This window comes from Hylaeus anthracinus, unplaced genomic scaffold, assembly GCF_026225885.1.
Source record: "Hylaeus anthracinus isolate JK02 unplaced genomic scaffold, UHH_iyHylAnth1.0_haploid 5, whole genome shotgun sequence".
Classification (NCBI taxonomy): Eukaryota; Metazoa; Arthropoda; class Insecta; order Hymenoptera; family Colletidae; genus Hylaeus; species Hylaeus anthracinus.
The window spans coordinates 3,165,103-3,178,908 of record NW_026535322.1 but is presented as its reverse complement, the minus strand read 5'-3'; the positions used below and the strand labels follow the sequence as shown (position 1 = coordinate 3,178,908).

General features: G+C 42.9%; 1 protein-coding gene across 3 annotated transcripts in view; it reads left to right on the top strand.

Annotated features, from left to right (window-relative positions):
* LOC128895392 (cAMP-specific 3',5'-cyclic phosphodiesterase 4D) overlaps positions 1-13,806 on the top strand; it is a 112,639-nt gene that overhangs the window by 63,963 nt on the left and 34,870 nt on the right. For 2 of the 3 annotated variants that reach the window (XM_054157942.1, XM_054157941.1), the window contains 2 exons: positions 6,607-6,849; positions 9,139-9,369. In XM_054157942.1, the coding sequence (XP_054013917.1) occupies positions 9,237-9,369 (133 nt within the window). In that variant the 5' untranslated portion in view covers positions 6,607-6,849; positions 9,139-9,236. Of the gene's footprint in view, positions 1-3,229; positions 3,271-6,606; positions 6,850-9,138; positions 9,370-13,806 lie in introns of those variants that run through there. The other variant, XM_054157943.1, reaches the window with a different exon arrangement.

Here is a 13,806-nt window from a genome sequence, read left to right as displayed (position 1 = left end):
TATTAGTCTTCGTTACTCGAAAATGTTGATTAATATACTATAGATGTTTAGAAATATACAGTCAGTCTCATAAATATTCGTACGCTCTATGTTTATTAAAGAAAATCTAGATGTAACATGAAACACGTATTTCTCATATTTTAAATATTTCTGTACACAGAGTTAAAACTTTGGATAGTAATTCGAGAAAATATCAGAAAAAAACGTACAAACTGTCGTATCTCCAATCTGAGTAACCAATTCAAACCATGCTATCGACGTATAAAAACAGATCAATCCATGCCAGAATTGACGAAAACCCCCTCGCGAGGAACAGTTTCGGCGTTAACGTGTCGGGGATTTCCTTACGCGTAAACCCCGTTTCTCGACGAGACGTAATTCCAGGCTCTTCCCGACCGCATGAATTTCTGAAACATCGTCCAAAGTTTACCCTCGATACCCGAGCGATAACAAAATTTCATCGAGCATCGCTCGCAAAGTCTTGCAAGCCGGTAAGCGATATCGGCTAATCAACCGGGATCTGTCGAACACGCGGAGGAATATGGAGCTCGGAGCGCGAGGGTTGCACAGCGATGGGGTTGGAAATGCCGTAAACCAATCGGTATCGACAACACAGGTGCATCCTGGGCGAGGCCAATCGAAACGCGCGTACCGCGCAACTGCAATTGCGCTCGACTTTTAATCCTGAAAAATCGCCTTTTAGATTGTCCGTGGGGATTAGAGTCCAGATTCAGAGCGACGTGCACGCTGCGATACGCGTCCTCCAGTTTTCTAACATACAGGGTGCTGCGAAAAAAAATTGGAAAATTGATACCGGGGGTCGGTGCTTTCGATTGAGTCCAATAAACTATCATACGTCGCGATCAACGTAGAGTTTGGTAGTTAACTTCAGCAAGATAATGAAATGTATACAAAATAATGAGAGCCCTACGTAAGAGAGACGTTGCAGATTTAAAATAGCACTTGCACCAAAATACGTCAATCCAGCACGTAAAACCGCTTGCTGCGCCGAAAGCAAGCCAATTCGTTGATTGAATATATCCCGTTACGAACTCTGTTTTTTCTACGGAATAGGACTTTCGTGGAAGCGTTAACATTTTATCGGAGCACCCTGTACACGCTCGAGCTCGTGACGCGAAACAGCATCGAGCTTTGTTTGCAGAAACAGCGATTCCAAACGCTCGTCTATCGAGCGGTTTTTCACAGAGCATCCGAACGGTTCTCTGGCACGAGCGGATGTTTCTTATTGAAAAAGAACAAAACGGCGAGTGTTCCACGATGATGGGCGATGTCTGTTTGGAGGAACGAATGAAAAAGCGGAAATTATTCGACCGCGAGTCCGTTTCGATCGAACGGGAATTTTAATACGTCGCGCGGTCGTGATTCGCAAACACGGTCACATTTGCGCAAGCATGTCAATATTAGCAGGTGGATCCAGAATAATATTAAATACGTAATTTCGGAAGCACCGCTACCCACGCGTGACGCGTTTCCGACGAATTTCACGTTGCGAAAGGAGAAATTGAATAATTTATTCTCGCGCGACACACCGCGCCGCTGATCAATGCCAGAAATTATGTAAAATTATATTATTTTAATTTTTCGTTCAAAAGAGCAACATTTCAACAATATTTTGTACATTTTTCATAAAAGGGTATCCAAAATTAACAGCTGGTTTTCGGTGATGCTTTAGAAAAAATTATCCTCGCGGTGGTCAGAATAATTTATAATAGCTTACATAAAACCAACATAAACTCCCGATTGAAACTGGAGGGAATTAAATGTTTGTTTTATTCCGAATTCAATTAAATTTTTACTCCCGCGAGTCCTCTCGTCGATCTGATATTTCTCTTTCGTCCGACAGAGAAACGAACCCCGCACCTGGAGTAACTTTTTCCCTGGCAACTATTTGCATCGATCACGATTAGTTCTCGATACGACCCTGTCTATTTTCAGCCGTCTCTCGATGCCGACTTCGACATCCCCGTCGATGCATCTGACGCGACTGACTCGATTGCATCCATCACGGGGTACGTCTTGTCGGGTTATCAAACGTGAACGGAGCCCAACCCAATTAAAACCGTAGCTCTCTCGACTTCTCTCCGTTGGCGTGACAGCTCCGTTCCAGGATCAATTTTCATGCAGATTTCATACGAAACGAATTGGAAACCATTAGACGGAGATACAGGGTAATTCGCTTCTGTAATAGTCACTGTCCCGCAACAGGTTTCCTATCAATTCCGTGCGACGTGCACCGTTTACGCGTATCAGTGAGAAACGCCGAATTTTCTCGACGAATATTTTATTCGAGGTTGCAGCGTTGATAAATAATCGTGTCGGCGGAGATACGTTGATAACAGGCGGCTCGAGAGGTGGACGGTGCTTGAGAATATTTTAATACGTGGAACATGAATTCTGACAAATTATAATTATTTCACGGCGAATAATTTTTCTTTTTTATACGCTTTCGAAGACTGTTATTTAATCTAACTTTAATTACATCGAAATTAGTTTTGGACCTCATACTATCTCACTAGATAAGAAGAAAAAGAAATTATCAACGCTAACCGAAGGAAAACTTTTTTTAATCAGTTGCAGATTAGTTTTCAGTACTGTTATCGGTAAACGTTTACTCATCTTTGGCTACTCGGAATTCTCATGTTATTTTCCCAAGCTATCTTATATTTAAAAGAATACTTTCTTTTGAGAGAATACTTTTTCTTGCATATTCGCCTAACTTCACCCTTTCGGAAGTAGGAACGCGTGACTTTACACCCTTCCACGGGGCTTCCACCCTTGTTCGCAATTCTCTGTTCTCCGCCTTCAGAGGATTCTCCCTACCAGACAATTACGTGTTAAGTTCGTCGATTAGATTCTTATCTACCAGCCTTTTCACTTATCCGACAAGGACTTAAATGGAATGGGAATTGAAAGATTGCGTGGATGTAATCGAAATCTAGTTCCAGATAACGCGTGTTTGCGTTCAAAGTAAGGGTAGGTCGTATTCCACCAGTGCTATCGCAGTCGTAGTGTGTGTGCAGAAGTCACTGACAAAAGTTTCGAACGATTGTTACAACTTGGGTAGCGGAAAGTATATTTCATTTCACGACCTTCAGCGTTGGGATTCACAGAACCCATCATTCCGTTTCGCAAACTCGCCAACAAGATATTTTCATTTACGTGGAACTTTCTTCTGGCTTCGCATCGTGCAGAACGCATCTCCGTGGTACGGTATAATAAAAAGGGAATTTAAAATGCGAATAGTGCACCGTAAGTAAATCAAAATTAACATTCTACTTCGGGCAAATATGTCAGTTTTTTCGTTTGATTTTATAATCACGAGAAAGTTCAACAAAGACAGTACACCATTCTAATTAAGAAAATGTTTATATTTGACTCGAATATCAATTAATCCACAAATACACGATACAAATATCCAAGAAATAGCTTTGACTTAAAAGAAAGTTTGAATAGATGTTTTTCGACATGTTTAGTGGGAACAGTATCGATTCGATAACATCGATACGACGCAAATACAAAGCGAAATCGCTGAATATTCATGTACCGATCGTCGCTAGACGGTTTATTATTGTCATTATGGCCGGCGTTATTATTATTGTTCGTGTAATCTGGTCGGGTCCAAGGCTTGCGGTGACAGCTGCGGGGGCGTTTATGGCAGTTTGCAGCCACGAAAGTTGTCGAGATTTTCCACCGATTAAAAGTTACGCTAGCGCTGGTTCGCACGACGATAAATTCCGTGGAATTGCACCCCGGTCTACGCGCTTTTTGTTCAACCATAATCCTCCTTGCCACGCGGTACCAGTCCACGCAAGATACTTTCGAAAGATAACGTTCGCTTAGATGAGGTTTTAACGAATAAAATATGAAGTCGAGCTACGAGGAAGCGGTTCTTGATATTGGCTGCTGTACAATTCGTAGACTAATCAGAGTTGTACAAGGAATCGACTGTATAATAGAATTAACTCTGAAACGGTTACTTCCGCGTGAATTTATTAACGCGAAGTCGCGCGAAATACGTTCCTCCGAAAGTTAGTATTGTTACCAATTCGAATACAAAGGGAAGCCAAGAATTACGAGCTATTATTTCAACGACTTCGAAATCTAATGCAACTTCTCTCTCGATTCAATTGTTCGAGTCTTTGTGCGATTTTAGCGCTGATTTCTGAAATGTAGGGCGTGTGTAACACAACGCGCGTTGCTTTGCATACCTTTGTTCAGGAACGTTTGTTAAATTCAGGAAGTTATCTAAAGTTTTAACCAGCGTTCTCGCGCCGTAGTCTCTATTCGAGGCTCTCTATAAACTCGGAAGGAGAAATTAGAGCTTAAACTTGACGTTTCGGTTCGCTGTATTTTCACAAAATTCAAAATTCAATTGAACTTGCACAGCTCCCCGAAGTTACGAATCCGAACGGACTGGTTTTTTACTACGTCAAAATTTCGAGAATCCACTAAACGCCAACTCTCAAAGCAACACGAATCCCAAGACGCGAATATCGGGGTTGGACTGCCATTTTTCTCGAATGTTTACGAAGCATCCGCGCTGGTATAAAAGGCGATATTTCACGAGTTTATGCACTTTCATAAAATAAATGGACTCGAGCATTCGAGGTCACCCGTCTTCCAACTCGCTGAATTTCCACCGGTCCGTTCGAAGACCGAGCAGGGAGTTTCAAAGCGGAATATAACTTAACGAGAACGTCATAAATATACGTCGACGCTCGTACATCTCTGTCGACTGACGCAAGGCGTTGTTTGAGGTCATGGGTTAAGGGTGAGACACGGTACGTAGGAGCTTTTAATTTCCGCCCGCAACCTTGCGTGAAGAAATCGTAAATTTCCTCTGGCCGTGTCTCGGTTGGGCGTGGCACTTCTGAAAGGTAAGAAGAAATGGATTAACGAGTGCTTCGGCGTCGATCGCTTCTCTGGATTTGCCGGGGGAACTCGAGAAGTTCTCGAAATCTTGGGGATTCCCCTTTGGGGACTTTCTTCCGTCTGATAATCTATTTGGGGATGTATCAAGGGATAAATAACGGTTTAATTAATGTTTGAAGAACTCCTCTTGACCTCCAATGGTAATCTGGCGTAAATATACGAAATACTTCTTTTATTAAATTATAAACGGGGTTGGTGGTAAAAAATGGAATATTAAAAATCCTTCATTTTACCTCGAGGATCGTCTGTTGATAATCAGTTTATACGCAACGCCGATGTTTCATTCGCCTCCGAAACGAATCGACTCCAAAGGGGTGTTCGAAGTTCGTATCAACAGAAAGCGCGACTTTGCATTTAAGATTCATTAATTTCGGAGTACTCCGGCCAACCGGAACGTCTCGTTTAAGATGGTTCTTGCTCTCCGTGAATTTGCTCGCTCGTTCGAAACTCCTCGACGCATTTCCAGCTCGTTACTCTTCGCACCCTGCGCCGATGGGGCGAGCGCCCGTTCGCTCTTCACGATTTTTGCGATCCTGAACCGGTGTTTCGCGAATTCTTCGACAGCCCAGCACTTTGCATACGCCAGCGAAAGTTCGAGCTGGCCCGGAACCCTGTAATCAATCCCCCTCTCGCTCGACAGTCAGAAGTAGTAAATATTATTCTTTTTTTTCTTCCTTTTTCTCTCCGCGAGCCGCTGTCAGGCGAACCGCTGGACCACCGAGGCGTATACTTACGCGAAATTTCAAGTCCAAGGAGCCCGCGGTACCCCGACATTTACTCAAAGGAAATTATCGTGAGGCATCGGGCCCTGCAATTGATAATCAGCACTCGGCGGGTTTCTCGTTTCGTTCTAACTGCAAGCCGGCTCTGCGGATTCTGGTTATTCCGTCGTTTCGTACGAAAATTAAATTGCTAATATTCCGCGAGCCAGGAACGCGAATTGAAGACTCCTTTGACGCAGCACCCGGATACGTCATTAAACGACGCTGTTTCGTCCTTTGATCATCTCGTGGATCCAGCGCTAGAAACCCACAGGTATGGCGACTCGTCATACGCTTGGTATTGTTCCGCTGGCCTCGGTTATTCGGTGCTGCGACTCTCCGCGTATAGAAATATCCATTACCGAAAGGATTGAATTTAGGCGCGGACGTGTCGGCTCGTCCCTGATGACTAAATGGATACGTGAATTTCTTTGACAGTTTAGAGGATCGAGGGGGTGGAAATTGAGATGGGAATCTGTGAAGGGTGATTGTTATACTTAATTATACTTATTATACTAAATTGATTTAAAATTAAAACTTGTTTTAAATTTATTTGTAAATTAGAAACGACATTGCTTTCTGGTCTCCCTTAATTAATCTAAAAATAGATAAAAGTAGGTTAACTAAGTATACACTTAAAAGGGTTAAAATACTTCATCAAACCACACAGATCGTTATTTATTTAATTACCTATTACACAATATTATTAAACCATGTTTGTTATTTATTTGACCGCGTCCCCAATTTCGAATCGTTTTGTGCAACGGCGTATGATGTTATCCGCGAGCGTCGCGACGCGTGATGAATCGATTCCGAGGCGGTGAGGCGAAAATGGCGCTGACTGATCGAATCGATGTTGAATTTAGCGTAACAATTTTCGTTCGACTTTCAGAATGGACAATGAAGGAGCGCAGCTCGAGCTTGTAGTAGACGAGCGGTCGTCCTCACGGTTGGTGCCACGACGAACGTCGACGGAATCCTGCAACGTTCGATCATTCACCCTGCAGGTGTTGCGCACGGCAGGCACGAGGTCGACAGGTGCAATAATCGGGGGTGACCCGGTTGCTGCCGCCGGGGCGGCGATGCGACGATGAGCTCGCCGAGGATACTGCTAGCCCTCTACACCCGACCAAAGGTTAGTCACGACGTTACTCATTCCATAAGTGTTTAACAGCTTCTTTTATTAATCTATTTATTCTCTGCCACGGTTCTCGCATTCGCTTATCATTAGAGCCATCAGCTACCACTGTCATGCTTTCTTTTTAAGAGGTCCTCGTTCGAACTAAATATGGTTGATCGATATTTATTTCTTTTTGCAACGGTTACAGAACGGTAGTTCTATTTGTTCAACGTAGTGAACGTGCAGTGCTCTGTTCTGAATTTTTCCTCTTCCATAGTCCACAGTGTCCATATTCCAGAGTTCTTTATTATTCCATGAATTTGTTTTTGCTTAGAAAATATCGAAGGAAATACTTCTGTCGTTCATTCAGATTGCAAAATACGTGAATTTCATACGAGTACAAAATTGAATACAATTTCGCATAATGGATTTGATGTGCCGTTGCACAGTACGCGTCTCATTGTTTAACTTTATACATCCCCTGTCTCCGTTAGCCTTCGCTAGGTTACGTACACCGTTTTCACTCTTTAATAGACTTACCGGGCTGACACTCTACGGAACTATTTCTTATCTTTCGACGCTTATTTTGCCACGCCTCTTCATCTTAATTACTGAACTTCGAACGAACGAGCTGAGGAACGGAGACGCGTACGTACACAAGAACTCGAAGTGAACTGACGAGAGTCTTGCTAGAGGAACTCCCTTTGCGCGATTCTCACTTTTTATCGAGTTGCTTCGTTACGTAATGCTCGAAGCGTTGAAGTCAATTGTATATTTTTTCGAAGGCACATCAGTTCAGAGTTGAGAATGTATATCGTCTTTGACCCTGGTTCTAGACCCTTTTGCGACCTTCTCCCTGACATAATTGTCCTCCTCAAAAATTGCGGTAATTACGGGATTGGCCGGTAATATTGGAAGCTATAAATTCTGCATCTGATGGTTCTGTTCGTTAGGGGTTCGGTACGAACTGCCCCTAATCTATTTTTGGGGGATATTAATAACGGCTCAGGCTATGCGTGCCACGATGGCGATTAATTACAATAATTCCTGATCAGATATGTCCAATGAAAACTTTGTACCTTGTTCCTGTATTTTCTGATTTTTTTCTTACTTTGATATCATTCCTTTACTCCGATTAGGTTCATTTTAATAACATCTAAAAATGAGTCGTAATTAATTCATTCAAGACTGACAATTAATCATTATTCATAGAAATTATATTTCCACGCTTACAAACTCATTCCACGTTGCATTCTATCCATCAATTATTCGAGTTCGTTCCATGTCTCAGTCTCCAACAGAATAATATTAATCCTTCGGGTCCCGTTCATTCTACTTACCTTAACACCTCGGCAAATTTCCCAAGTATTATCTTCTCTATTATTTTAGGTAGCATCGGAATAACTGCTCGAAGTACATCATTATAACTGTTTCTTTCCCTCGTGCGTTGCTATCGTACAGATAAAAGAGGCTCTTATTCCAAATGAATTTATCGAGACGCTTCACCGTGCATTTCTTTCTCCATTATAAATTCCACTCGCTTCCACGAGTTTTCACTCGTTTATATCGTTGTTACGTGGAACAAACAAATTCATCGCAGGTAATACGTATCGATTACCCAGGTTTCATCGCGTTGCCTGCGAGACCGAAGACCCGTTTAGATGGATTGAATTCTAAAGTGCCATCGATCTCTCTTTACGCGGATCTCAAAATCCGAAACTCGAACTACGGGAAGATAGATTGAACCGCGCGCCATCGTTCTACCCTCGCACGGATCTTATAATCCAGAATTTATACTATTAATCTAAAGAGACAGGCTGGGGAATCGAGTACCATCGATCTACTCGTTTAGAACAAAATTACTAAACTGTCGAGCATTCGCTCGATCAACGAATATTAGAGAAAAGTAGGCGAGACGCGGGGAGTATAGGGCGTAATGATGTTAGGGTGGTCGCTCCTTATGGTGCCTAATTTAGGAGGACGATGATCAACGTTGAACGATTCGACTAAATGGTTTCTCCCGTTTACTTCTCGTGTTTAAATTTTGTTTTTGTACAATTATTCCTCCCAATTTCTATGAATATTATTTTTCCATCGACAGCCACAAAGTGAACTCGTCCAAATGGATGATAGTAGAATATTTAAGCGTGCTTTGTCTTGAGCTCCAGCCCTTCCCCGATCCGTGAACCCTGAGCTTTCATTCCGAGAAGCCACGAAAACGCCCTCTTTAATCATCCCCTTTGTAACAACCCCGTGGAGGGACGTGCATCTGGTTGAACGAGATCGTGGTGAATTTTTTCGCAGCCCCGAGTAGTAGCAAGGCCGGGTCGCCTCGCAAGCTGTCGCAAGGTCGAGTACAGAGAAGAGGAAGCCGGTTCAAGGCCGAAATTATTCGCCTGGCCATGGACCTCGAGGCGAGGAACGGGACTGGCGGCAACCACGACGAGGAATACACGAATATTTACTTCATCGTCGGCGATCGCAGGGAGACGGCCACCTACAAAGCGGATCAAGTCACGGATATGGAGCTTAAGGGCAAGTCCACTTAATTAATTGAACCGTTAATAGAACTCGGGTGGCAGTTTGTCAAAACGTAGTCGTAGACGTCGGGGAACGGTGGCTCTTCATTGGCGGGCATTGATGTCGCCTAACCTAGACGGTTGACGCGATATAGACCGTAACCAGTAGGTAATTGATTCTAATCATTTTCATATGTTCCACGCGGATGGATGGTCAACTAAACGCATGCCACGCTACTTGTTGCTTAACCGCGGCATGAATTTTATTTTGTCTCGAGTAAATGGAGCTGTTTGCTTAAATACCAGAAGTTCTGTGCACGCTAGTCTTGAAGCAAGGTTGAGGCTAAAAATGCTGTAAAATATTATATACGTGAAAGTACCAAAATTGAGATATGTATCTTTGGTGCACATCGACCGAGACTTGAAAAACTTCTTTAATTCTTCAGGAATAGCTTTTACCAGATCCTCTAGTTTTTTTGAAATTTTCTATTTATCGGTATCAACTATCCGTTCTATCCGACCATTGTCATCCACTTTGACTGAAACTGATCGTTCGCGATTGAAACCAATGCTGTTAATTCGAAACCGAAACGCTATAAATTAGCAAGGCTGTTGGTCCGTCTAGTCGAATGGCTTTCCGTTATCGAAAGTATCTCGAAGTGGAGAATCGCATCGCCGTGAGTTCGGGAGCCCTGATCGTTTTGTCTCCGCGATTGGATCTTTTCGCTCGAGTTCGACGAGAGCCATCGAAGCACTCGTCCCCTTGATAAAAGACTGAAATTGCTCGAATGGCCGTTGCAGCTACGTTCGATATTCGTTGGATCCACTCAATTATCGATCGTACGTTTTCCAGTCAATAAACCCCTGACAATCTTCGACGAAATCCGTCCCTTGACGCCTCTGCCCTTTGCACACGCGTGACTATATGGAAAGGTTCGCAAGCACTACCGAAATTATGTTTGCACATACTTGGAACCGTGACCTATCGACCGGATGTGGTCTTCCAAAAGCAGCCTTGAGTGTCTGACGTGCCAATCAACCCTGTTTTCACCCTCTCGCGCGCCAGACGACGGGGCAAACATGGATTTATGTCCACGCGGCTGCTCGAGTCAATACAGCATGGCGAAATTTCGAGGCACGAAACGTTCGACGGAGTAGGCACACGTGAAAATAGTTTTTCGCCTATTTTTACACGCAGGTCGTAGGCAAGGTACGATTTAACAAGCATTTATTCGTGGTTCGATTCGAGGGTTGAAATTAAAATTAATATTATTCAAGAGTTCATTTGCATTGTTATCGACACTAATGGAACTGGAAAAATTGTAAATATTACAAGCCTTTGCAGGATTCCTTCTTTACAGGCAACATTTTTCCCCTCAACCACTTAAGGTAATGTAATTTCCGGTCTGGCAAATGTTGTCGAGTACTTTGCTTACTCCTACCATTAAAATAGCACGCTGCGCCGTTACAGATTCAATTATTTACATGGAAGAGTTCCAGTTATCCCTCTAACAGCTGCAAACTTTATTTCCCATGGATATTGTTTCAAAAAAGTAACCGTGAAATACGATATGCGGGTGAACAAAAAGTAATACTTTTAAAAAAAATCGGAGCGCATCCAGTTAGTCTGTTAACGTTGTTACGCGTGTACACAGTCGAATGTTTAGAAATACATTGTTGACGCAGGAATAACGTGGATCAAGACCACGATGCAGTGGAACAGAACAAATATGGTGGTTCTTTCCAAACACTCGCTGTTTCCCTGCTATACGTTATATTTGACGTACCGAACGCACTATGAATAACTCGTGTAATTTATTTTGCTTGTTTGAAAATACTCGCAGGAGCCTGTTACGCGCAACAAATGAGCATTTTAAGATCCATTCTGCGCCCGTCTGAACATTGTCGTCTCGTTCTACTGAAAAACAGTCTATAGAGTTACTTTCGTTTCATCTAGTATTCAGAATTTGTCTGCAGTCTATGATTACTTCTGAATGCAACATGCGTAAATTCCATTGTTACGATCTGTTTCCACGGCGAAGCACTCACGCGAATTACTCATTAACCAAATCGGCGTTCGCTTAACGAGACGCAACACACGTTTCATTCCTTTCATTGCCTCTCATTTCACGGACATTAAAAACGCTCATTAACCGTCTACGGTGATCCTTTGCATGAGGGGATAATCTTCGCCTGTCCTCGTTAAGATTGCATTCCCTTTGTGAGAACTCTTCCGAGGAGGCAGGAAGACAGAAATGGGGGATGGAAACTCATTTAGCTGTTTAATGGAAATTGCCGAGTTTTCCGTGGCGATGTCTGGAGCCGCACGTATGAACAGCTTCGTTAACTTCGCCGGATTTCCTTGGCTCCGCAGCCCTCCTTTAACGTTGAATCGTTTCCTCAGAGTTAAGCGGTCCGCGACAACCGCCGGTGTGTTTCATTTCCTATTCACGGAATTATGAACATTACCCTGACACCGGTGCATCGCCGGTGTCGATTTTCCGCTTGTTTGCTCGTTAACGCCTCTATCTGCTTAATCCACGTGCAACGCGATGCAACACCCCGCCATTTAACGTCGGAATAGTGTGGCAGCGTCTGGCCTTGTCAGCTGCCCGAGTCGTTTCACTTTCTATCCGCTTATCCCACGCCTGTCTGATCATTACCGTCTAGATCTACTGAGGATAGATTGAGATCACGGTTGGACGTTAACAATTCTAATTTCTCTGGTGCTTTACTTTCAGCTCTTCGTACGCTGGGTATATTTGAATGTAGATTGAGTTAAGATTATTTTTTTATATTCATTAAAGTTTTTATTAAAATAATAAATATCGTGGAATTTACCTCTACCTGTTCATGTTAAGAGAAGGGGATTTTTAACAGTCACAGTTTTACGTGAGAAATATTGTCAAGTGTTACCTGACAAATCTCCAGTTATAAACGGTCCTCCCATGTCTGACCATCGCCGTCTCGATCTACTTAAGTCGCGTCCGACTCCGCGAACAGTTCGTTGCTCGGTTTCTCGAGGTAATAATTACTCTTAACGCGGTTAAACGGATCCCATTCGTCGTTTGTTTAAAACCGTTTGCTGGCAAATTTTCGCGTTATGAATACGAACAGGGAATTCGTGTCAAAGTTCATCGTGTAATTAGGCTGATATAATGGCATTACAATTTGCGCTGGCTAGTTGCGCGGCCAGTTAACGGAAATTGCTTTGCCGCCAATGTCGTTACGAGGAGATTCGTGACATTGCAAAGGCATCATGCGATACACAGTGAATCCTGTCAATGCTGAAGAGCCTTTGTGCGCTGCTCCCGGGTTCGGTTCTTTTCGGGTTACCTTCGACCGGCCACGAACTCGACAGCCAATCTCGAGAAGAAACTACTACGAAAAGGACGTACATTATTATTATTGCGTTAACGTGTACTAGATAACCCCTTAACTTTTCATTTTATTAAAACATCAAAACGCAAAAATTCACGAAGCGATCTAATATATTATATTTATTCATAACTAGGTACCCCAACGTTCTAGTGATTCTTCGTACCTACTCTTCACAACCCTTGGATCGATTTATTGTACAAGCTCTTTCAGGCTGTATTTATAGAAATTACCTTCCATCTGTAAATAACGCGTAGTCCAGAAATATTACAAGTTTTGCAACGGCGTCTATGAACGTGCTTTAATTAAAAATTCGCCCCTTAAAACAGCAGTGAAAGTTAATAATTACGAAGTTCGAAATGCTCGGGTGAAATTAAGCTTCGATCTTTTCCACCAGACACTCTCAAACGTATTAAATTCTGGACACGGACCGCACTGAATGCACCCATAGAATTTATTCTATTCGGCCGCGCCAACGAATGGTATCAATTTGTAATCTCGATACTTTTGTGTCAAAGTGACCGTGACTCAATGTGCTTCTGATTGCGAAGTTAATTGGGTCTTGAACGTGTTTGCGCGGTTCTTTATCTTTCGGCGCAATAACGGCACCGTACAACATATCGCCTGGTTGAGCGCGTACAATCTCTGCTAATGCATCGGGCCATTCAATACGCTCGCAAACTGGTCGCGAGTTTCCCCGCCTTGTTTCGTAAACTGCGCGTTCATGTCTCGTTTCCGCGTTAGTGGATTATTCATTGTTGTCGTTGTGCAGCGACCGCCGTGCTATAAAAAGGAAGCACGGGATATAAAGCCGAACGGAAGCAAAACGTCCAACAGGCATAAAAATCAATCACGTAGCAAACACAATCGACGCGGAAATAGAGCAATTAATCCATTGGCCGGCCATAGTTCACGAGTCCTGGCACGAGGCGAGTAATTTAGGAGGTTTTCTCGCAGAGAACTCTTTTCTCCAATTCTGGTTCCACTTTGAAAACATGTTTTTTTTTTTATATTTATATTAATGTTTCTTTGTTATTTCTTTCTTGTTTTTTGGCAATTTTTACTTAACAAGTTT